Below are 25,951 nucleotides of genomic sequence, written 5' to 3' on the forward strand. Positions count from 1 at the left end.
CAGCCCGGGCCAGGGGACCTCAGGCCATGCCCCTGCTCCGGTGCTGGGCTGGAGAACCTGAGGCCGTCCTCCCTGCCCCCCCAAGCAGGTGGACCTGAGGCTGCGCCCCCTGCCATGACACCGGGCTGGGGGACCTGAGGGTGTACCAGGGGACCTGAGGCTGTGCCCCCCACCTGGTGGGGCTTGACAGGGGTGGGGCCGGCCAGGTCTGGATCTTGCCCAATGGGGGTGGGGCTGGCCGGGTCTGGGTCTTGCATGATTTCAAGGCACGCGCAGGTGGGTGGGGACTTGACTCTGGGTCCCGCGGCATGCCCCAGACTCTGACAGGAGGAAGATTTTCATATACATTTTACTAATTTTCTTTCATCTCTGACACTTCTGTTATAGAGAAAGGGCAAATAGAAATATTAAAATATTTCCTCTAATTTAATTCCCTTTTAATGGGCACGAATTTTGTGCACCGGGCCACTAGTAATTCTATAATGTGTTATCTGTTGTATTGTGCATTCACCACCCCAAGTCAAGTTTCTTTTGCCTTCTGTTACCTAGTTTCCATCAAGATTTGTTAGGACACATCTGTATTTACATGTTTTCCAGCCCTGTCTTCCCAACATATTGGGGATTTGTGACTCTCCTTAGAGGAATTTGCTATTCAGAAGTCAATAAACAAATTACATTGATCTGTAATGTGGGGCTGTCACTGTGATGGATGGGGTACAGAACAATGTGTATGGGGAAACAGGAAGATTGAAAGTGCCCATGCAAATGACAAGGGATGCTGGTCAGTGCAGGAGGTTCCTCTTGGTGAAGCTGCCACAGTGGATATTTTTGTCTGGGCAAGTGTCTCACTTTGCATTGCAATGTGTTGATATTGTGACATACAGAGGTCGTTTGTTGGGTAGATTCTGGATTATCAGTTGTATATATATTCTGTGGTGCTTGTGTGTCCACAAAGAAGGCAACTTATGAGCTACATAGAAACATCCTTGATGGGTAAAAGTGGGCCTCGTGGCAAAGTGAATAATACTTGAAGTTTATAGATCATTTCATGATTTATTTCAGTGGGTGTCCTCTGACAACATTACTTAAGCATGCACGAAAGGCATTACAATCCCTCTTTACATTATGAGCAAAGGGAGCCTCTTGAGATGAAGTGACTTGGTCAAGGTCACAGAAAATTAAGACTCATCTCTTCTGATTCACACAATAATTGCTTAGGTTATTTTAGGTACCAGGTTTCCATAAAACTCCAGCACATTGTTTGGTTCCTACTGTGTACTTAGCCAGTATTTACTTTATCTCGGGTGGCTTGCCTCGGCCCTCGCAACCCTGGCTTCGTCTGGAAGGTCGTCTGGCTGTTTGGTCTAATTAGCATATTAGCTCTATATTACATAGGATTATTCTGTAAATCATGCTTTCTTGAAAGCATAAAATGATAAAAGCTGTACTAAAACATATGGATTTATTTTTTTCTCATCCAAAGTGGATATTAAATTATTAAAAGAAAGTAGCAAATGATAAAAATATCAAAATTAGGTTTATATCCTGGCACTAAAGAATGCACATCTTTAAAAATTTTGACTAAATTGATTGGGGTGACATTGGTTAATAAAATTATATAGGTTTAATGTGTACAATTCTGTAATACATCATCTGTATATTGTACTGTGTGCTCACCACCCAAAATCAAGTCTTCCATCACATTTATCTCCCCATTACTCTCTTCTACCTCCCCGCACCCCTATTTCCCTCTAGTAATCACCATACTGTTGTCTATATCTAGTGGTTTATTAATTTTTTTGTTTAATCTCCTTTTCACCCAGCTCCCCAAACCCCTCCTTTCTGAAAGCTGTCAGTCTGTTATCTGTCTTCTAAATAGGATTCAGTCCTCTGCTTCATCCAACTTACTGTTTATTCCTTCTAGTGTATTCTTCATTTCAAATATTGTATTCTTCATTCCTGACTGGTTCTTTTTTGTGGTTTCTATGTCTTTTTTCATGCTGTTGCGATATCCCTCTGGAATTTCAGCTTTCAACCATGGGAGCAGGGCCATCCTTTTCCACATCTCTGATCTTCTTACCAGTCTCAATGTGACTTCTTCTGTAAATATTAAATGGAAAAACCTGAAATTAACAACATATAAGTTTTAAATTGCTCACGTTCTAAGTAGTGTGATGAAATCTCATGCCAGCCCTCTCCATCCAGCTGAGGACATAAGTCATCCCTTCTTTCCTGTCAAAAAGAAGCTATAAAGTGCTTCTTTTAAGTGAAAAGGTGAAAGTTTTAGACAATAAGGAAAGAAAAAATATCACATGCTGAAGTTGCTAAGTTCTATGGTAAGAATGACTCTTCTATCCATGAAATTTCTTTGTTTATAAATTGAACTGTATAATAAGTATGTACATATAGGAAAAAACAAAATATAGGGTTTGGTACTATCTGTGGCTTCAGGCATCCACAGGGGGGTCTTGGAACAAATCCTCCCCAAAATAAGGGGGGGCCACTATAATTCTCTTTTCCCACCCTGAACTTGAACAACTATTTTTATTTTATTATATTCGATTGGTGATAAGAGGAAACAAATACATAATCATATATATGATTACGTAGTCTGGTGCATCTATGCTGAGTAAATATAACAAATTGTTGCTAGGTACCTAGGAATTGCTTGTCGAAAGAATGAAGGTATGAGAGACCTCAGTGAACTGGCTTTGCAAATATTTTACTGAAGGGTTACAAACACATGTAACCCTCTCAGTAGGACAGATGACAATATTAAAATACTTCTACCTATATTATACCCATTATAATTCTTTTTGAGTAAAAAGAATATCTAATTTATAAATAAATAAGGTAATTCTTTTAATGATGTATGCACAGATGAGTCACATCATGTTATTTTGTTAAAGAGAACATTAAATTTTGGAGAATGAAATCTAGCAATTGTGTCTCTCAATGGGAAAGTTAAGTATTCAAGGAAAAGAGCTAATTGTCGTGCTCATTGTGCATGGAAAGCACACTGAAGATCTCGGGTTTTTATGATTGCAGGCTTTTAAAATGACAAGGCAGCTGCTAAGTTAGTCAATGTCAAGTGCTGTCTTTTTGTCGATTGACAATTGGTTGATGTTACTCCATTTTATTGAAAGAAGAAAAGCATATAAAATGGCCGCATTATCAGTTGGATGTGAAGCATTGGATGGAAGAGTGATCGCATCTAGTTTGATTCTCAGACCCTTTTTGACATACAAAACTTACTATATTTCTGTAAGTTAACAACTTCTGTCAAGCTTATATCTTTACTAGAAGTTGTGTAAGTAGATTACAGGTATATATTGGTAGAAATATATTCCTTTCTTGTTTGTTTACAGAGCAGTCCTTCCTCCCTCCTTTATTTTATTATTATTATTATTATTATTAATGTTTTTTAAAATATGTTTTTATTCATTTTTTTTATAGAGAGAGGAAGGGAGAGGGAGAGAAGATAGAAACATTGATGATAGAAAAACATCGATCAGCTGCCTCCTTCATGCCCCCTACTGGGTATCTAGCCTGCAACCTGGGCATATGCCCTGACCGGGAATTGAACCAGCAACTTCTTGGTGCTCAAACCACTGATCCAAGCCTGCTGGGCCCCACCTCCTTTATTTCTTGCGATGTTATTTTTGAACCAGAAAGACAAAGTTTTCCTCTGAGAACTTAATTGAATGGTTCAATGGCGTAAATGAACTACTTTTGCTTTTCATTTTAATTTTCTAAATAAAAGCAAAGCCTCTCTGTGAAAACCACTTGTTTTTGTTCATCAAAATTAATGAATAATGCTTATCAGGTGAAAGAGAAAATTGTCCAGTTAAGAGCTTGTGGTCTACAGGAAGATTCCAGGGGTGTGCTGGTAAATGTTTAACAACTGTCTCTCTGGGGGAACAAAAGACACGGTTTATAGCGGTTGCCATTTTCTGTGGTGAGAATACTCCCCCCATGGTTAATTTCAAGCCACCAACCTGACATTACAGAACATGGAGTCAGGAAGAGACACACAATAGCATGCATTATATAGTCCTTTTCCTTTACAGATACAGCTGATGTCAGTAATGGCAAGAGGATAGATTATGCTACAGTGTGTTAAAATAATTAGGAAATGATGAGATTTGAATATCACCTTTGCTTGTAACATAATTCATTTAATCATAATTGAATTAAGTTTATATAATTAAATTAAAATGGCTGTTTTAAGCAACTTGCTCACAAAATTTTCCCAAATTTAACAATTTGCTCTCACGAGCTAGTATGAGCTGGCTCCTGCACACCACTGGTGGGACAGACCTGTGTTAGTTTGCCGTGTCCTACACTTCCTAGCTATTTTATGAGTACCTATCTCTTAGGTTTGTTGGGGGGATTAAATGAGATATTGAATAGCAGTCCTTTAGAGTAGTGCCTAATACCACAGTAAGTGCTCAATAAATGTAAGTCTTTATTGCTGTTAGATCTTTCATAGTAAAGGGAATGCAGTAAAACTCTATGTGTCAATATCCTAGTTATTTTAAGTGAAATGAATTTAAGAATGGGCTGAAAGTTGGCAGTAAAAGTTCATAAACTAAATTAGAATAACCTTTTCAAATTTATTTTTTGTTTTTAGTAAGAGAAATTTCTCTTTCAACTCAAAATTCTCCCTTTTCTCCATGGCTTTTTCCATGTAGCCTAAATCTTCCCTCAGTTTTATTGGCAAGGTGGCATTGCCTTTATCTGTCTTCACAGAGCTATGCAGTATTGATGCCAGAGTATCTCTGTAAATAAGCTGTGACACAGGGCGCATATGTAGCTCTAGATCAAAGCTGGCAGGTTATTCAGAGTCCAAAAAAGACAACTGAATATAAACTGAATATAAAGGCTGCAATGGGGACTGTGGGGTTTGGGGTAACAGGGAAAATCAGTTATTGAAAATGAAATAATAATAAGTAAAGTGATTAAAATCTAAATTATTTCATACTAACCAATGAATTTTCCCCCCTGACAATTAATAAGTACCCTCCTCATTAAATTGAACCTCACTGATTTAGAATCTGAAAATTCAGACAGAAATCATTAAATATTTTTTTAAAGCAAAACATTCAAATTATTTGCCTTATCTGAACTTTCTGGATTTCATGAGTAAGCAAAATCTAGTCTAAAACTAGAGTTCTTGAATGTGTAACTTTTACTTCAGTCCAGTAAGTAATTTTGCCCATTAGGAATATTCATGATTTAAAATCACAGAATATTTCATTAATAGTGGTTTAAACCAGTGGTTCTCAATATTTTTGGTCTCAGGATTCCTTTAAACTCTTAAAAAAACTTTTTAATGTCTACTTCTTCCTTTTTAAAAATTTTTATTTTTTAATTACAGTTTGCATTCAATTTTATTTTGTATTACTTTCAGGTGTACAACATTGTGGTTAGAAAATTATATACTTTATAAAGTGTTCCTTCAATTTTTTCAGTACCCATCTGGCCCCATACATAGTTACTATAATGTTACTAGAGGCCCGATGCATGAAATTCATGTAAGGGGCTCAGCCCTCGCAGCCCTGACTTTGTCCGGAAGGTCGTCCAGCTGTCCGGTCTAATTAGCATATTATGCTTTTATTATTATAGATTGACTATATTCCCTATGCTGAACTTTACAACTCTGTGATTATTCTGTAACTACCAATCTGTACTTCTTACTTCCTTCACCTTTTTCCTTCACCTTTCACCTCATCCCTAGAACATCATCCCCTCTGGCAATCATCAGTTTGTTCTCTGAATCTGTGAGTCTATTTTAATTGTGTTGCTCATTTATTTTGTTCATTAGTTTCTACATATAAGTGAAATCATAAGGTTTTTGTCTTTTTCTGACTTGTTTCATTGAGCATAATACCCTCTAGGTCCATCCATACTGTCACAAATGATAAGATTTCATTCTTTTATTTATGGCCAATTAATATTCATTGTATGTATATACTACAACTTAAATTTTTTTTAATTGATTTCAGAGAGGGAGAGGGTGAGAGAGATAGAAACATCAATGATGAGAGAATCATTGATTGGGTGCCTCCTGCACACCCCACACTGGGGATTGAGTTGCAACCCAGGCACGTGCCCCGACCAGGAATTGAATGAACTGTGACCTCCTGGTTCATAGGTGGACGCTCGACCACTGAGCCACACCGGCTGGGCTGTACCGCAACTTTTTATCTATTTGTCTGTTGATGGACACTTGGGTTGCTTCCATATCTTGGTTAGTGTAAATAACACTGCAATGAACATAGGGGTGCATAATTCTTTTGAATTAGTGTTTTGGGTTTCTTTGGATATGTACCCAGAAGTGGAATTCCTAGGTCATAAGTCAATTCCATTTTTTATTTTTGAGGAAACTCTATACCAGTGATGGCAAACCTTTTGAGCTCGGCGTGTCAGCATTTTGAAAAACCCTAACTTAACTCTGGTGCCGTGTCACATATAGAAATTTTTTGATATTTGCAACCATAGTAAAACAAAGACATATTTTTGATATTTATTTTGTATATTTAAATGCCATTTAACAAAGAAAAATTAACCAAAAAAATGAGTTCGCGTGTCACCTCTGACACGCGTGTCATACGTTCGCCATCACTGCTCTATACTGTTTTTCACAGTTGCTGCACCAGTCTGCATTCCAACAGGGCACGAGGGTTCCCTTTTCTTTATATCCTTGCCAGCACTGGTTGTTTATAGATTTATTGATAATAGCCATTCTGACAGGTCTGAGGTGATATCTCACTGTGGTTATGATTTGCATTTCCCTGATGATAAGTGATATTAAGCATCTTTCATATGCCTATTGGCCATCTGTATGTCCTCTTTGGAGAAGTGTCTATTCAGGTTCTTTACTCATTTTAAAATTGAATTTATTTATTTTTTGTGTTGAAATGTTTGAGTTTTTAAAATAAATTTTGGATATTAGCCCCTTATCAGATGTATCATTGGTGAATATGTTCTCCCATTCAGTAGGTTGCCTTTTCGTTTTATTGATGGTTTCCTTTGATGTGCAAAACTTTTTAGTTTGATGTAGTCCCTTTTATTTTTTGTTTCCCTTGCCCAAGAAGATATGTCAGAAAAAAATTTGCTAAGAGAAGTATCAGAAATTTTACTGCATGTCTTTTCTTCTAGGATTTTTATGCTTTCGAGTCTTACAGTTAAGTTTTTAATTCATTTTGAGTTTATTCTTGTATCTGGTGTAAGGAGGTGGTCCTTTACACTCTTTAAAATTGTTAGGGGCAAGCTTTTATTTTTTTCTATTGATATTTACCATTTTAGCAATTAAAAGCTTCATATTTATAATGTTTACACTTATGCAGTCATTATATTAAATTTTCTGTGCTTCGTTTATAGAGTGATCCTACAAAATTTAATCTTATGAAAACAGCACTAAAGGTGTAGATTATGAATAAAACCCTCATGGGAGAATCATATATGTGGTTTGGAAAATGTAATTGTTGTCTCAGTTCTGAACTAAAGTATACCAGAAATGGAACTCTATTTTCTTAACATAACTTAATTTCTATTTAAGCTCTCATTCTGGTTGGGTGATGAAAAGTTACTGTTAGTAAATGTGAGGTTCCAGCTTCTCTTCACTTGGATTATGGCTAGATTATTGGTGGTTTGTGTACTGTCAGGACCTTGAAGGAGGCTCCCTCTTTCTCTTTTTGTCTGGTTGTCAATCCCAGGCCACAAGTCACTTCTGAGATGTCCCTTGTTCCCCTGTTTATGGCCTTTTTGGTCTTGTGGTTCTGTGTCCTGTCTTGCAGCTCACACTAGCGCACCGTGTGGGCTGTGGACCTGGAATCCAAAGGCCACTGGCTTTTGTTGCTGCCTATGCTCTTTCTGCTTGGACTTAGGGCTCTGAGTCTGACCCAGAGGTACACAGTCTCCTCTCTATTCTCTTTATTCCCCTCCCTTCTTCACCTGAGTGATAATCTCTTAAGGGGACTTTCTCTGTGATGTTTTCCCCTCAAGGGCCACCCAACACAATCTCCTTAATGGTTCCAGTCATCAGAAAAAATGAAAGTGGACTAACTGGCCATTTCTTCTTTCTTCCCGGTCATGTTCACACACCCCTCCCCCACCCAGCCCCTGCCAATGAGTCTGTGAACTCTGATAGGAAAGGAATGAGAGGTGGGAGATGGAAGGACAAAAACAAAAAACAACACTTTGTGTATGTGTACATTTAAAAAATATTTCCATTGGGCTTTGGGTAGGAGGTGCTTGGTTTGCCACTTGAGTCAACTATATTGAAGTTATTTATGTGAGTGAAACATATTGAAGCTAATATGTACAATGTGGAAGGTAATGACTATGTTCCTTTTAAAATATGACACTTAGTTCAGATCTCTCACAAAGTCCTTCTTTTCTTCCTATGCCATTAACCTGTGATGGAAAAGGTTTAAAGCTGGATCCAAATCACTGAACACAGCAGAAGTCTAATGACCTATTGGGTTTTAGTTTAATTATATAATCAATAGCCAGAAAAAGTCCATTTAAAAGAGAGTTGATCTATTTTGTGGTTAGATTCTGCCTTGAGGTACCTAGGGAAGGAATGTGGCTCACTTAGTGAGTGGCTTTGAAGAGGCTAAGGGGACAGACAAGGACTCAATAGTTGGCAATGTTGTTTATGACATTCAGTTCATTTTCTTTAACACATACTATACTGGTGCGAAAGATGCCAATTCTGGGATAAATTCCTTTGTTTTCCCTCAGTTTGGCCATTCTTAAAAACCACATTAAATGAATTTAATGTACATAATTTGAACAACCTGAAGTGTGTTGAAGGGTTCTCCCTCTCTGTAAGATTTCTGTAATTGCATAGTGGAGGCCAACGGTTAAATAGATTCTAGTTTCTTAATATTTAAAAAACAACTTTGTTGTTGAGAGTATTACATTTTCCCCACTTTCCTCTAATTGTTCCCTTCCACCTGGTTCCCACCCCACCCCAGGCCTTTACCCCACTATTATCTGTGTCTAAGTGTTATGCATATCCTATATAATAAAAGCCTAATATGCAAATCGACCGAACAGTGGAACAACTGTTGCTATGACGTGCACTGACAACCAGGGGGGCAGACACTCAATGCAGGAGCTGCCCCAAGCCCTCAGGCCTCAGGCCAGCCAAGGTGGGTGTCAGTGGGGGCCCCGATCGCCTTGCTGGTCACCCTGCAGAGGGAGGTGACTGGTGGTGGGGGGCGGGGCTGGCGAGCGGGCGGCACCAGGCCAGCCATGATGGGTGCCAGCGGGGGTCCCCCCGAGCACCCTAGCGGTTGCCCCACAGATCAGCCCTGATCATTGGCCAGGCCTAGGAACCCTACCTGTGCATGAATTTCATGCACCGGGCCTCTAGTATGTATATAAGTTCTTTGGTTAATCTCTTCCAGCCTCTCTCTCCCCTTCCCTCTGACATCTGTCAGTCTGTGCCATGCTATGCTCCGAAAGGTTCAGAAACAACTGATTTGCAAGTTGTCAAGTAGGTAGACTCTATAGGGCAGGGGTGGGCAAACTTTTTGACTCGAGGGCCACAATGGGTTCTTAAACTGGACCGGAGGGCCGGAACAAAAGCATGGATGGAGTGTTTGTGTGAACTAATATAAATTCAAAGTAAACATCATTACATAAAAGGGTACAGTCTTTTATTTTTTTTTAGTTTTATTCATTTCAAATGGGCCGGATCCGGCCCGCGGGCCGTAGTTTGCCCACGGCTGCTATAGGGGGTCAGGAGGCTAAGCCTGTGGTCCAGGATGTTTGGTGGTGGTTGCCTAGAATGTGCAGAAGAATGTTGGATATTTTCTGGGCCCTTCGGATAGAATGGTGTGATTAGTGATGTCTGCCCTGAGCACACAAAGTAGCACATGAGCTAAATATAGACCATTGTGCCAGTAGAAGTTGTTTCTGTTATTATTACTAGTTCTCCACAATTTATTTGACTTATTTATCAGCCATACATTTACCTGCGACCACAACATTTTTATAGAAAATGCACACCTGAGTGTAATATTACATTTTTAGTTTTGCCTAGATCATTTCTTAAAAATAGGGTTGTTTAATGCTTTTCCCTTTTTTAGGCTTTGAACAATTATTTTTATTGATACTGAACATTTACTATAGATACTAGATTTCGTATTTTTAAACAGAGGAATATAATGTGATCTAATGTTCTGTGTTTATACAGACGTTTTTTTTTGAATATTTTCAGATTATAGTGATGTCTAAGGTACATGAGTCCCAAATCTGCATGTGTTCCTCTTGGCTCTAATCACCAGTGCCATTTGGTGTCCCAGGGCACAAACCACAGAGCCACTCAGACACGCGCACTTCTCTGCTTGTCCATTTCCATGGTCAATATCGGCAACAGCAGAGGAAATAGTCCTCCACTAGCTCATATTTTTTTAAAAAACATCTAGGGGTGTGTGTGTGTGTGTGTGTATTAATTTCTCACCTTTGACACTGTAATTCTAAAGCTAGGTGACCTCTTCCAACAGCTGATAAGCATTTCATGGTGTGGTGGGTCAGGTTTACTGAGTAATCCCTTTGATAATGCCCTCTTTTGTAAATACACGATGGAAGTTACAATGGAGTCCTGCAGAGGAAGTAAATCAAAAGGTGGCAAGTTGCTTGACCCTTTCAGCCAGAAAGAGAATTTGGTAAATCGTTAGACAGGTTATTGACTGCTCTTTAGAGAGCAGGCGATTGCCTTCTGTTCCTCCTTTCAGCTGGGGCTTGTATTTCATGTACGGAGGTCTGCATTATCATAATCCATTTTCCTCTTTTCTGTGATCTACCAGCAGCTCTCATAAGCCTCCTTTCTGAAGAGAGTTCCCCATTTACTTGCTCTAATTCACTGTTGTTGTTTTTTTAATCATAAAAATTGATGTTTTGCAACCATGTTTCTGGAGGTGCTATAGGGAAGATTAGTGGTAGAATTAAGAAGGAGATGATGGCTGTGGAAGGAAATCTGTGAATAGACAGCACATCCATGACATAGTAAGATAGTGAAAGAAGCATCTGAAACCCGAAGATTCCGAAAGCATATGAGTTAGAATTATAATATCTTTGGCTGATGTTGAATAGTGCTAATGGTCCACTAACAGATTTTTACTTCAGGGGTTCTATTTACATAAAAAATGCCCACATTTCCAGATTGACACCAATATGTAAAAATTATATTATGCTAAAATGCCTCTACCTATTAAATGGTGATTCCCCTGCCAGCATTCAAACAGAAGTATCAGTAGAAATAACGTAGGATTGTTCATTTATTCGTGTTATCATCTGATCATGAGATTTTCTTAATTTATACAATTTTACACACCTGAAAAGATAAAACAAGTCAGATTATTTTTGCAAATTATTAATAGTTGCAAAATTTCTTAAAAAGGGAAAAAACTTTCCGGTTTTCTCCTCTCATATAATATGCCATTTTCCTTTATGGCTCTTAGACTAACAAGCAGAATTCTTTCCAATACAATGAATGTGAGTTTTAAGATTTTCTTGTGGGGAATGAAATATAAATGAAGACTAGGAATGCGGAGGCACGCATGCTTGGCCCTTGGAGAAGAGAATGAAGAAAGCCCAGTGCTTGGCTTTTGGGTGGATCCCAGGCAGGACAGGAAATGGTAGAACTTCCCTGATGTGTCTGGCAAAGTGTGCTCAGGCAGCCACACATTTACAAAGGATAGCGTGTGGCTGTTTTCCATTCTTGCTGTGGCATCTTGGTGCTGGCTTCCATTTACATTTTCTAAGTATTGGAGGAGGTCTTCTTTGAACAAGTCCGTTAACAGTTGGATTTTTAGGGGAACGCAGCGCAACATGGGTGTAAATGCACCCGTTCATATTTCTATCTGAAGTTGTTCCATCTCACCCGTCCTTGGGGTCCCCCATCCCTTTGTGAATAGGTAAGATTTGGACCAATCTTCATAGCCCGGCCTGGATTGTGTGTCTTCATGCTGTGTTTGTGCCTGTGGCACCTTTGCCATGAGAAACCCTTCTGTGCAGAACACGGGGCTCCTTGGGCCCCTCTGGCTCAACGCTTTTTCTTCCTGAAGTTTGTTGTAGTGTTGGTGGTTGTTTCTCATGTTTGGTATGCGATGGTTGATCCAGCCTGGTCATAGTTCTTCTCCCAGTCCCTGCTCATCCTGCCTCTCTGCCCCAGTCCCAGTTCCATGCTGTTACCTTTCCCATTACATCTGGGCCCATGGTCGGCAAACTGTGGCTCACGAGCCACATGCGGCTCGTTGGCCCCTTGAGTGTGGCTCTTCCTAAGCCTTAGGAGTACCCTAATTAAGTTAATTACAATGTACCTACCTATATAGTTTAAGTTTAAAAAATTTGGCTCTCAAAAGAAATTTCAATCGTTGTACTGTTGATATTTGGCTGTTGACTAAGGAGTTTGCCGACCACTGATCTGGGCAAATGCAGGCAGCCTCTGGGATGGGGTAAGAGTCCATGAATAAAGAGTCAGTATCACAAAGAGAGGTGTTCTTTCCTTTTATTATTCTGTTCTCATTCTTCATGGCACACACTAGCATCCTGCTTTTTCCTGCATGTGGGAGCCCTTGGAGGCAGGCTGGCAGTCATCAGTACACACTGGTGAGTCTTGCCAGTCATTCATGGCAGGCATCCTTTTTGATTACTGATACCCATGATGTGCTGGTTGTTAGGTAGGTTGAATACCACCCCCATGTAGAAACATTACTAATATTGTCACAAACTCCATATTTTGCATATTATATATATATATATATATATATATATATATATATATACACACGCACACACACACACACACACACACACATATAGTACACACAACACACATTCACAGATATTCATTTACATTAGGATGACACTTTTTTGGTGAAGTGAACCTTGCCCATTATGTAGCGTCTCTATTCTTAATAATGCCTTTCTTTTTTTTTTAAATATATTTTATTGATTTTCTACAGAGAGGAAGGGAGAGGGACAGAGAGTCAGAAACATCGATGAGAGAGAAACATCGACCAGCTGCCCCCCACACATCTCCCACTGGGGATGTGCCCGCAACCAACGTACATGCCCTTGACCGGAATCGAACCCGGGACCCCTCAGTCCGCAGGCCGACGCTCTATCCACTGAGCCAAACCGGTTTTGGCAATAATGCCTTTCTTTTTAAAACATGTCTAGTGTCATATTAATATAGACATTTTTAGTAGAATTTAAAAGTATTACAAGATTGGTCTTTTAGCTGGCAAATTTAACCCATTTAGATTTTTGTGATTATTAAATTGTTTCTTCCAACTGTTAAATTTCTGTTTGTCCTGTTTATTTTTTGCTTTTTTTCCCTTACCATTCTCTTTCCTTTTTTATTGTACTGAGATAGTTTGATTTTTTAAAAAATTATATTTTCCCCTTCTATCGTATTTGAATTTATGTACTATATTTTCATTCTTTGTGATTATCCTTGAAATGTTATCACATTTATGTAAGCGAAGTTTAAAATTCAATAATATCCTAACCTTTCTCATGAAGAATAGAATGATTTTGGAATATTTTAATTTTCATTCTACCTTTCCATCTCATTATTGTCCAATATTTTAGCTTTGTCATAAAAAATCCAAATAGTAGACATTTTTATTGCGCACAATGTGTGCGTGCACATGTGCATTTACCATTTTGTTTGCTTACCATTTCTCTTTTGCATTTTAGCTTATCCTTTTGGAATTATTTTTCTTGCTGAAGAGCATCCTTTATAAATCTCTGTCAGGGTCTGTTTATTTAAAAAATGTCTTATTTTTTCATTCTTTAAAGGTATTTTTGAATGATAGGAAACAATTGTGGCTACAAAATGGAGTTGTTTAGATTTTATGTTTAAAATTATGTTTAAATTTTCTGTCATCTTCCAACCATTCAATACAGTTGTGATTTTGGCCCTTGGACAAAATTACTTCCTTGGTTAAACCAGAGCATGAAAAGATGGTCCAGAGGATAGTCATCACGTCTTTTCCTAACCCAGAAAAGCAGAGCTGAAAGGCCAGTATAATAATGTGAGGCCAGAACTTTTGCCTTTTAAATGTTAAGAGATAAAGTTGCATTAAAAAAAAACACAGTAGATAAGATATTTAAAAAAGTTAATGCACTTCTTTCATGAATGTTATGTTCTTTTAAAAAATATATATTTTTATTAATTTCAGAGAGGAAGGAGAGGGAGAGATAAAAACATCAATGATGAGAGAGAATCATTGATTGGCTGCCTCCTTCACATCTCCTACTGGGGATTGAGCCCATAACCTGGGCATGTGCCCTGACCAGAAAATGAACTGTGATCTCCTGGTTCATAGGTCAATGCTCAACCACTGAGGCCAGGCATGAATGATATGTTCTTAGGCACAAAGGGGCCTATATTGGGGGTCCCCAAGATCACCCCCAGCTTTGATGATTCTCTAGGAGGCCTCACAGGACAGCATAGCGTCGTACTCAGGGCTCTGATTTATTACAGTGAAAAGATACAGAGCAAAGTCATCAAAGGGAACAGGTGTGTGGTGCGAAGGCCAGATGACACCAGAAGCAAGCTTCCAGAGTCCTCTCCCAGAAAACCTGCACAGGGCATGCTTAATTCCTCCAGCACCGAGTCATGACAGCATGTGTCAAGTGTTGCCAACCAACAAAGCTTGTTAAAGACTCAGTTCCCAGGGTTTTTATTGGAGGCTGTTCACAGAGATACCTTCTGCCTGGCAGATACCCTAATTCTGGACTCCCAAAAGGAAAGCAAGTGTTCAGCATAAACCATAGAGTTTGTACAAACAGCTTAGGCACAGTGCGCCACTCTTGTCAGCTAATGGTGGTGGGCCCCTCCCCAGATCCAGGATCTTGGACACCAGCCAAAGGCCAGCCTTGTATGCTGGCCTTTCAAATATAGCATCCAGACCTGCTCTATGAACTCTTTTCTGCAGAGCCCTAAGGAAATAATGCTGTAATAACAAATTATTTTGACACCTGAGTTTAGCTCTCAAATTTTCTAGTTTGAGTGGAACCGTAGCAGTGGTTAGGTAAACAAAAGACTAGATAGGGAAGAATCAAGTGCTCGTGAGAGAGAAGTCTCAGACAGAAGGAACTGACCTGCATAGGATTAGGGCAGATGGTGGGCTGTTTGACTTTGTCAGGGGGTGAGAATGAAAACAAGGATTAGAAGTTGGTTAGAAAGAGCTAGCAGTCAAAATTAGTGGCCTTCTCTAACGTTAGAGATTTATATCTGTTATCTAGGGTTTCTCAACATCAGCCCTAGTGTCGTTTTTAACAGGGTAAGTCTTTGTTGCGGTGAGTGTGCATTGTGAGATGTTTAGCAGCATCTCTGGCCTCTACCCACTAGATGCCCGTAGCACCTGTCTCCCCACCCCTCTTCCAGTTGTGGCAACCCAAAATGTCTTCTGACATTGCCTATTGCCAAATGTCCTCTGGGGAAAGTGGTAGAGAACCACTGTATTAACACAGATTTGCAATAAAGAAATTCATAAAGATCTTCATTTTATACATATAAGTGGCATACTAGTGTCTCACATTTATAGTAGTTTCCATTTATAAAGCTCTTTCATGTGGTTCTAGCAACAACCTCCTGAGAGAGCCAGGAGTATTTTGTTCTCATTATAGAGATGAAGGCAATGAGACACAGGTTAAGTCACTTTGTAGCAAGGCAAAGAGAGAGTAGTAATAATTGTAATATTACTGTTATTAATAATAGATATTTTATTGAGTGCCTACTGTGAGACAGACATTGTTTGAAACGCTTTACAAGTGTTAGTTTTGGAATAAGCCTAAGAAGTGTTATCATTATGTCTATTTTACAAATGCGAAATTGAGGCCAGAGAGGTTAAGAAACCTGTCCAAAGACACACAGCTATGAGGTGGAAGAACAAGATTCAAACCCAGGTGCTATGACTCCAGTGCTGTCATGACCACTGGGCTCTGGATAAAAAGTGAGAGGCCTTGGATTCTGGCTCTTGTCCAGTGTGTTCTTTCTCATCACTACCTTTGCGGAGGTTGCCACTTACTTACACTGCTGTCTTCACTCTGACCAGCTGGGGTCTACTGGTTTGCAGGTAACTTTTCCTACTAGTATATTCTTACCAACTGAATCTCACAGAATAAAAAAAAAGTTGGAAGTCTTTCTGTCATCTAACTTAGCTATGTCAGATGTAGTCTTCTGTTACTATCTTGATTCTTTCTCTGTTTATTTTGAATATAGCATTTCATGGATTTGTTGCAGCTGTCAGCCTAGTCTTGACTCACACATTTCATCCAATTTTTGAATACTTCAGCAAAGAGACTTCTATTTATGATGCTTAAAGGATTTCACAATATACTTCAGATCTCTCCACCAGCTCCCAGTGCAGTATATGTCACATTTTCACATGTGTGCTATATTTTCCAGGAAACTTGTTCACGTATCAATTAATCCACCCCTTCTTTTTATGTTTTTTAAAAAAATGTTTTTCCTGGTTCTCTTTGAACATCCATTTCTCATGACCCCGTGCCTTCTGTTCTACATTCTTTAAAGAACGAGATACGGCCCTGGCTGGTTTGGCTCAATGGATAGCGCGTCAGCCTGCGGACTGAAGGGTCCCAGGTTCCATTCCGGCCAAGGGCACATGCCTAGGTTGCTGGCTCGATCCCCAGTAGGGGGTGTGCAGGAGGCAGCCAATCAATGATTCTCTCTCATCATTGATGTTTCTATCTCTCCCCCTCCCTGCCTCTCTAAAATCAATAAAATATATATATATATTTTTTAAAAAGAATGAGATATGTCCTTCATCTAGGCTTGGTGAAGAAATCTTCTTTCCTTAAGATTTCTATTCAAGATATTTATTTTAGGAAAACCTACAACCATTTAAAGTATTTGGAAAGAGTTAGAATGAACTGCATAGTAGCATCTATGTAGTAGCATTTATAGTTTTAAAATGCTTTGCTTCTCTATTCCTATATCCTGATGCAGGAGGAAGAAACTCCCCTGTCGTTTGCAGGAGCGAGGTTCTTGGGGTGCCCCTGAAAGAAGCATTTTCAGAAGGCCCCATGGGAGGATGGAATGTGGAAGAAGGCTTTATTTGCATAAAGTTACATTCCCCGGGTTCCAAAGTCCCCTGCACCTTAAGCCAGTCCTGGAAAAGGCACAGCTGGGAGTTCAGCAGAGTCAGAAACAGGGCCAGTGTCAAGAGCCTCTGTTCCATGTTGCAGTGGGTGTGGCTCAGCCTTCAGGCCAGACTACAGTCATCAGTCCCTGTGTGGAACCCAACATGGCCCTGCGCCATGCGGGCGCGAGGGAGCGCAGCCCCTGCAGCAGGAGTCCCAGGAGGGCTGGCGGATGAGAGAGAGCTCACTTCTTTGTTTAGACAGGGATGGGGGACATCCGACAGTATAAAGCCCAGGAAATCATTTGGTCTGGCCCTGCCAAGGCATTAGGGGTGAGTTAATTAAATGTTTAACCAAATAATAGCAGGCTAATTTTTAAGTTGATAATTTTGTATGGCCCGCGAATGATGTTATACTAGTAAATATACAAATGGCCCTTGGCAGAAAAAGATTCCCCACCCCTGGGTTGGAAGTTAACATATTCAGGTTTCATGCACGTGCAGTGGCCATACCCATCCCTGCCAATTACCTGTTTCCAGGTGTGATTGATGGGCACTTACATTCCCATGTCACTCAGACCTCTACTGGGCATGCATCTACTCTGCCTTTGTCCAGTCCCTTCCCCCATCAGTCAGCTGGGAATAGACTTGGAGAATGTTAAATGCAGTTTTTTGGCAAAGCTGTGTAAATGGCATGCTGTATGTTTTGGTCCCCCTTTTACTCTTTTTCTGTTGAATAATAACCAGGTATCAATCCCACGAGGGACCACTGGCGCCTCAGTTTCTGTGTCTGGGTTTCTTTTGCAGGTGAGGTAGTGGGTGAGAGGGGGTTGGGACTATGACTTTAGAGCGGAATATTGTTGAACTAGACAGAGATTACTACGTGGGCATAATGGTAAGAAACCCAGGATTTTCAGTTATGTCCAGTTTGGCAAAATTAATTAGGTTTCTCCAGATATTATAGTTATTTAAGCTAATGCAGTGTGTGCTGCCATTTCTATAATCACACTTACTTCTGAGTTTTATGTTTCTGATTCATGGGACCATTCCACTCTCCCTTGACTGGTAGGCATTTTTTTCAACACCTTATTCTCCTGAATTTCGCTGGCTCTGGATAACTTAGATCTCCAAAGCCTCAGGTTTTAATAGTGCTTATGACTCCTAGTCGTTTCCAATATGAATTCCTTCTTTCCCTCAGCATTTATTATTTTGGTTATTGATACTAAACTGAACGCTTTCTCCCAGATAAAAATTTCAATAATTTCTTTCTGTTTTGCCTCTTTGGAGAAGTTATGTTATATGTGGGTGAACCCACTATTACAAAATCATTGAATTTTAGAATTGAAAAGCATATTGGAAAGAAGTGCAAAGCGTTGCTGTCTGTTTATCGTTCTCAGTAGAATTGCTCAGCAGGTCAGTAAGTTTGCTGCTTTGGCCACCAGGACAGCAGAGTGTCTTCTAAAAGGCAGCAGGAGCTTTCAAATTTTTCTTTTTTAGTGCAAACCTCGTTCCCAATAGAGCTTAGTATTAAATGCCAATATGTAGCATATAAAAGTGGTGTTTTATTTATTTGCATGTACTTTGTAAGTTCAGATCGATTGGTTTTCTCATTGTAATGTCAAACGTTGAGAATAATTAGATTATTTTCATGGGAATGATACTTCCAAATGAGAGGGAGGGGTGGTAAGTGAGGTTTCCCTAGCATCAACATAGAATGATTTTTTCCTGGTGTGAAGGAAATTCATGTACTCACAGGAAAGCAGTTGCAAATTATAGCCCCTCCACCTCCCCATTCACTTTTCCATCTCTGTTTAAAATTTAAACAGACTTTTTAATTAAACATAAATGGCAGGAGTAGGTTGTCCCTCCAAAGTCTGCCTCCAGACTAACTTGCAAGTCAGTACAGCATGGTTTCAATGGGCTAAACTTTCTGTAACAAATTTGAGAGTAGATTTTAATTACAATCTTTAAAGTAGTTAAAAGACATATGTAAATTCTTAAATTGAAACAGTCGTGGACCCTTGAAAATCTCTGTGAAACTTTATTTTACAGAATGTATTTTTTTAAAGTGCTTCCATTATTTTAGCTTTAAAGTAGAGCCATATACAGTTGCTACACTTGAAAGTCCGGTAACACTCAGCTTTCTGAGATTGACTTGCAAATGTTACAGAACATACCGACATTGTCTGTCCAGCTTCATGCGTGCAGCACAGCTCAGAAGTAGCACCCAGGGTGTGGCTGACACAAAGTCTATGACTTCAGGGAAAGACCTGCTCTGGTTTTTACCAACATTTGAAACAAACTTGACTATCTAGTAGTGTCTGGGTTAGAAGAAAGAAAGCAAAAGAAAAGAAGATGTGAACGGCAGAGGGCTGTGTGTGAGAAATGATCTCTTGACAGTCGCACAGTTAGAGAAGCGCAGTGATCACGTACGCTTCAGGCCGCCCCCGCCCTGTGAACTCTGAAAGCCCTGCTGCTTTCTATCACCATCTGATCGTATCTATTAAGATGACCCCGATGAGTCATAAAATTCAAATTGGGTTGGTTTATGCTCTGAGAAGGCAGAAAAATTATGTAAAGCTTTTTGAAGGATGTTAATTAAAATAGTTAAAGTGCTTCCAGTAAGTTATGGGGTTTTAACTTCAGTTATCTGGAAAGTATACTTTTGCAGGACATTTCATTACTGAAGAACACTGGCAAAATGAGGCATTCATGTACGTTTTCCTACCACACATCTGACTCCACAGGGCTGCAAAATATGTGTAATGCTTATTTCAGAAGTGCTAGTGTACTTTCGGTAGGTTGTTCAGAGTTTATTTGCATTGACAAATGGTTACTCCATGAACCTTCTCATAGGAAGCCAGGATCAGGGATGCTGAAAAGAACCTTCTACTGGGAGAGCAGAGTTTGAAACAGTGAGGCATAGAGTGGACTTTTGAGAGACCACAGGGTGGACATCACCAAGGAGAGGGGCCAGGGAGGGGGCTCCTTGAAGAACAGCCTTGAGTTCCACAGTTTTTGTGGTGATGGAGCCGCAGCAGCTGAGGGACCCTGAGTACCAGCTGGGCGTGGGGGGGAGGCAGCCATGAATCAGTGTCGTGTCCTTACCCGCACCGGGCAGTTAGTGCCCTCACTTCACCAGCAGGAGGGCCTGTGTGTTTGCGTGTGTGCCCATGTGTGTTACATATATGATAGAACCTGGTGAAGCTTTGCTGTAGCCTGACCTGTGCTCTCAGGTTATCTGATGGTTATCTCCCCATCTCCCCCCTACTCTTCCTCCCTCCCTCTCTCTTTTCTTCTTTTCATAAATATTTATTGAAGTCATACTATGAGCCCAGACACTTGGTAGGTGCTGAGTGTGTTCTGACAAAGGGCAGGGCAGCCTGTTCCTGCTGCCGCAGAACTCTCCTTGTGTTGTGAGACAGAGCCATGTCAGCAGGAATGTACAGATGGATATGCTAAGGAGTATAATGGGAAAGAAAGCACATTCCAGGCACGTTGGAGGGACCAGGAAGGCTTCCTGAAGCAAGTGCATCTAAGGCAGTGATTCTCAACCTTCCTAATGCCGCGACCCTTTAACACAGTTCCTCATGTTGTGGTGACCCCCAATTTCATTGTTACAAATTGAACATAATTAAAGCATAGTGATTAATCACAAAACAATATGTAATTATATATGTGTTTTCCGATGGTCTTAGGCGACCCTTGTGAAAGGGTCGTTCGACCCCCAAAGGGGTCGCGACCCACAGGTTGAGAACCGCTGATCTAAGGCGAGACCTACGTGATAAGGAGGAGTGTGCCAGGTAGGCGGTGGGAGAAGAATAAGTGTTTCAGGGCAGGGGAACAGCATATGGGGAAGGAGGTGGGAAAGAGAAGGGTGAACTCCATGGCCAGAGCACGGTGGGTCTGAAGTCTGCAGAGGCCTGATCATGGGGGAAGATAGGATGCTGGGCTTTATTCTCAGATCAATGGGGAGCCAGTGAAAGGCTTTACCCAGAGGGAAAATGTAATCAGATAGACATTTTAGAACATTTGTTCTGGCAGTTCAGATTGGAAGGGCAAGATTGGCAAGTGTTGTAGTTATCTGAAGGTAAATGTGGCCCATAATGAAAAAAAAATGCAGTGGAGGTGGAGAAAGGTTAATGTAATTGAGCCAAATTTCGGAGATAGAAGCCATAGACTTGGTGACTGACTGATAGGATGTGTGAGGAGTCAAGATTACTTCAGGTTTCTGGCTTGGGTGGTTGGGCACTAATAAATGAAAGAGAGAGTACAGGGTAAGACTTGGGGTGGGGTGGGAAGATGGACAGTTGAGTTTCAGACTGGTTGGTTTTGTGGTGGGCATGGGATATACACGAGTGGAAATGCCATTGGATCTGAATGGAGTAATTAGCACTTATAGAGGGGGTGCCCAAAACTGTGGGAACGAATGAGATCAACAAAAAGAAGCCCACAGGAGACAGAGAAGGAACAGCTAGATGGGGAGAAGCCAGGTCAGGAGTGTGTGGTAACATAAAAATCAAGAAAGGACATTTCAGATGGAGGGAAAGCCACACAAGAGGAAGACCAAAAGATGTCTGTTGGGTGTGTCCACAGGATGTCATTATAATTGTGACCAGAGAAACTTCTGGAAACAGAAGCTAGAAGCCAGAATGCATAGAGATGGGGAGAGAGATGGAGAGGAGATGAGCAGGGACGGTGAGTTGAAGCTTATTTTTAAGGAAGTTTGGTTGAAGGCGAGAATAGATTCTAGCCATCACATGCTAGAATGGTATGTGGGGGTGGATGGAGGGACAGTAAAAGGTAGGAGAGTCTTGAGCATACTTGTTGCTGATGGCAAGTAGTTAAGAGCATAGAGAAGCCGAGGCTGAAATTTGGGGAGATAATAGGAATAAATGGGTGATAGAGGGTCCTGAGAATGGAGGAGGGGGTGGGATCCTAATGATTGTACAGAGATGACCTTAGCTAAGAGGAGCGGCACCTCTTCCCATTGGGACAGAGGGAAGCATGAAACATTGGGTGTGAAAGCATTGTTTGGTGTCATAGTATTTTAATTATGTTCTTTAAAAAAATGTCTCCACAGACACTACCCGAAGCAGTCCTTCACTACTGTGGCAGATACACCTGAAAATCTCCGCCTGAAGCAGCAAAGTGAACTGCAGAGTCAGGTAATGTCTGGAAGGCCCCTTTCTGTTACATTGGTACTAAGTACTATCCACAAAGTCACTCTTGGAGCTCCTGCCATCTACTGTCCCCGCCGGGTCTCTGGCCAGTGTGGAGCTGAAAGCAGGCCTGGGTGGGCATTCTGGGCGGGACTGCTGAACATCTGTGGCATCCTGGTCTTGGATCATCCTGATATTCTTGGTTGTGTTATTCACATGGGACTAGGGCGAGTAAACGAGTTCTGGTCAGAGTTCGTGTTTCCCAACAATATTGATTTATTTGGTCCTAAATATTTAAAAACATCTTATGAATAGCTTTCCCACACCACATATGCAGGGGGAGAAGAGGTGTTAACTTGACCCAGTTGCAGTGCATGTGGGGCTAACACCCTGTCTGTGTAGCTCACACCAGTCACTAGCTTTGTTTGCATCTTGTCACTTTATTCATATTTCTTTCATATGTCACACTGACAGCATGAACAAAGTTTAGAACACCACATTTGGCTCCCAGTCAACCATTTTGGTTGGAAACCTGCCTTCAATATGGCGAAACACATTGGTTAAGACCAGGGATTTGAACGGCAGTGCTTTTTTGCAGGGACACCTCGTCTTTTCTGAAGAAACCCAGCGCGCTCTCCTTAGGAGTAGTTTCTTGCCGCAGGTCTTGCCGGCCAGGGTGTAGGAAGGTTCTGAGGAACAACACTGAAGCCCATTGGTCAGCAGTGTACAGGCACACTTCATTTTATTGCACTTTGTTATTGCGCTTTGCAGATGTTGCATTGTTGTTGTTTTTTAAAAATAAATTAAATGTAAAATCCTCTACCAGCAAAAGGAATATGACTCATCAAAGGCTCAGATGATGGTAAGCACTTTTTAGCAATAAATATTTTTAATTCAGTCATGTACATTGTTTTTTTAGGCATAATATTATTGCACACTTAATAGACTACAGTAGAGAATGAAGAATTTTTATATGCACCGGGAAACCAAAAATTTAACCTGACTTGCTTTATTGCTACCTTTGCTTTAATGCTGTGGTCTGGAGTGTGTCGGAGTATGCCTGTGGTGAAATGACACCGAGGATGGGGAGGAAGGGTTGGGATGTGATCCCCCTGCTGCTGTTCATTGGTGGGGACCTTGGACCAGCCACTCTGATCCTTTGTGCTAATGTAAAGTGAGATGGTCTATCTTATCTTCTCTAACTGCCTTGAGGGTGACTGCAAGTATCAAATAGGTATGAAAGCATTTTGAAGAGTTAAAAAAATATATGTGTGGAGGCTTATTATTATTATTATTATTATCCTTGAAAATCCTTGCTATGAAAAAGGGAGAAGAGAAGAATGTGTGAAGGAAAGAGGTGTCTAGCTAGTACTCTTTGAAAACGTCAGGCTGTAGCTATTCTTAATGAGAATAGTTAGCTCTCAGTTGCACAGGATCTAATTATTTCCGTGCAGGTTTATCACGGGGGAGATAGTAGATCCCATCATCCTCTTTCCGGGAGACTTGGGGCCACTTCACAGTCCATTTAATTAGAGGAACTGTAACTCCAAATAGAGTTTACTGTTGGTTAACAATGCCACGAAGACTTGGTTGGCCATTCGTTTTTGGTTTGTGTAGAATGCTAAGTTTTGTGTGCTAAGCCATTAGTTCAAAAAATTGAGAGCTGGCCAAAGAGAGGCACCGTTGAGGGTGGGCAGGAACACCCTTTGCTCATTCACACCGTGCGTGGAGGGTGCCGGAACTTGGCTTCAGTCTTTGCAGATCCAGTATGCCTTTCTTCTCAGCAGGTTAGGATTAATTAGATAATTCTGCAGCAGTACTTTGAGCACATTGGAAAGCAGAACTAGATTAAGCAATCAAATATTTGTTTCCTGTCTATTATATATCCTTGTTCTGTGTAAAATAATTTATAATTAGTTAATCCCTTCTTCACAGAGCTCACAGGGTGTCTGAGGAGACAGTACTACACCCCTCAACCAAGAATGTCTATGTTTAATTTACAGTATCCTTAGGATAAGTCCTTCGTGCTGGGGTGGGATTTGAGTGGAACCTTGAAGGTTAGGAAAGGATCTGGGTATGGCCAGGCCAGGGTGGCTCAGTGTTTGAGCATTGACTCATGAACCTGGAGGTCACGGTTCAATTCCTGGTCAGGGCACATGCCCGGGTTGTGGGCTCAATCCCCAATAGGGAGTGTACGGAGGCAGCCTATTGATGATTCTCTCTCATCGTTGATATTTCTCTCTTTCCCTCTCCCTTCCTTTCTCTGAAACATATTTAAAAAAAAAGAAAAGAGAGGATCTGGTCTGAACCCTGGTCTCCTTCCTTTGGAATGCACATGCTTAGTGATCACGGGTGCCTTCAGCTTGGCCCAGGGAGAAACAGTTAATGTCTTACCTTGTGCCTGATTCTAGAAATGCAAATTAAAAAGTAGCTCACTGTTTTCTGAAAGGCTGATTTTATTCTCCCTCATGTAGCAAGCTGCAAGCTTCAGAGGCAGCATGAACAAATATGATAGGCTGGTGGGACAGGAGCAAATAGAGGCATGCACAAAGCACTATGGGGTCTCCAAGCAGTGATCAGGTAAAGGCATCATAGTAGATTTTGCTCAAATATCATCTCCTCTAAGAAATGTAAGTCTTCATAAGGCAGACAGTGTGGGGAAGTTCAAGTCAATTAAAAAAAAACATGTGTTGAATTGGGCTAGGCATTGGGGAGGGGGATATAAAGGCTTCATCTTCACCATCAATCTTGCTCTATTCGGGGCACATAATTTTACACATATTATCGCATTTAATCTCCAACAGCCCGATGAGACAAGTATTTATTATGATCTCTAGATGAGACACTCGACCTATAGAGAATATAGATACCTTGCCCTTGCAAACTCAGTCAGGAGTTGAACTTGGAATAGAACCTGGTTCTGTGAGCCCCCAGTGTCCATACTCTTCTAGTACCTTTACTCAGGGAACACCTAGAAAAGGAGATCTGTAAGCAAAAAATGGCAGTACAATGTGATGGTGCAGGATATGAAGGTAGAATTTTACAAAAGTGCAAAAGTCACACAGAGGAAGGACTCCTTATTATTATCATTAGTATTATTCTGGTTGAGAAATGGAAGCCCTTCCATAAGAGCATTTCTATTTAATATCTGTCCTAATGGTAATATTCATTAGTGAAAATTGATTTAATTTTAACATATTAAATGATTTGCTTTTGTGGCAGAGCATTTTTTTTTGAGTTTTGATGTGAAGAATTCTGAACAGCTCAACAGTTTAGGTGGAAAATTGACTATTAATATTTTGATAACTTGTGGTGCTAAATGAGTCAAATCTATTCATAAACTTTAAGTTTTGATGTTCTGAAATTCTTTAGAATTGTTTGGTTAAAGCCAGTTTTTTTCTTTCCATTCATTAACTTCCCAAATGAGCCAAAATGAAAGCAAAACAAAAGTTATTTTCAGTCCAACCTAGAAAATTATTTCTAGCTATATGTTCTATCTTCTCTCTCTCTCTCTCTCTCTCTCTCTCTCTCTCTCTCGTTATAGACACTGCTAGCATTTTTAAGTGTTATATCTTCTTAAGCTTTTTAGGGTTCTATATTAGATGCCAGATTGTCCTAATAAAATGGTATGAAATATTGGAGACTAAATGA

General features: G+C 40.4%; 1 protein-coding gene across 4 annotated transcripts in view; it reads left to right on the plus strand.

Moving 5' to 3' along the window:
* The window catches only part of LOC102423699 (LIM zinc-binding domain-containing Nebulette-like), a 248,262-nt gene that overhangs the window by 107,811 nt on the left and 114,500 nt on the right, over positions 1-25,951 (plus strand). For all 4 annotated transcript variants that reach the window (XM_023758573.1, XM_023758572.1, XM_023758574.1 and 1 more), the window contains exon 3: positions 22,222-22,306. In XM_023758573.1, the coding sequence (XP_023614341.1) occupies positions 22,222-22,306 (85 nt within the window). The remainder of the gene's footprint in view (positions 1-22,221; positions 22,307-25,951) is intronic.

The sequence above is a fragment of the Myotis lucifugus genome, unplaced genomic scaffold (genome assembly GCF_000147115.1).
Source record: "Myotis lucifugus unplaced genomic scaffold, Myoluc2.0 scaffold_132, whole genome shotgun sequence".
Lineage (NCBI taxonomy): Eukaryota > Metazoa > Chordata > Mammalia > Chiroptera > Vespertilionidae > Myotis > Myotis lucifugus.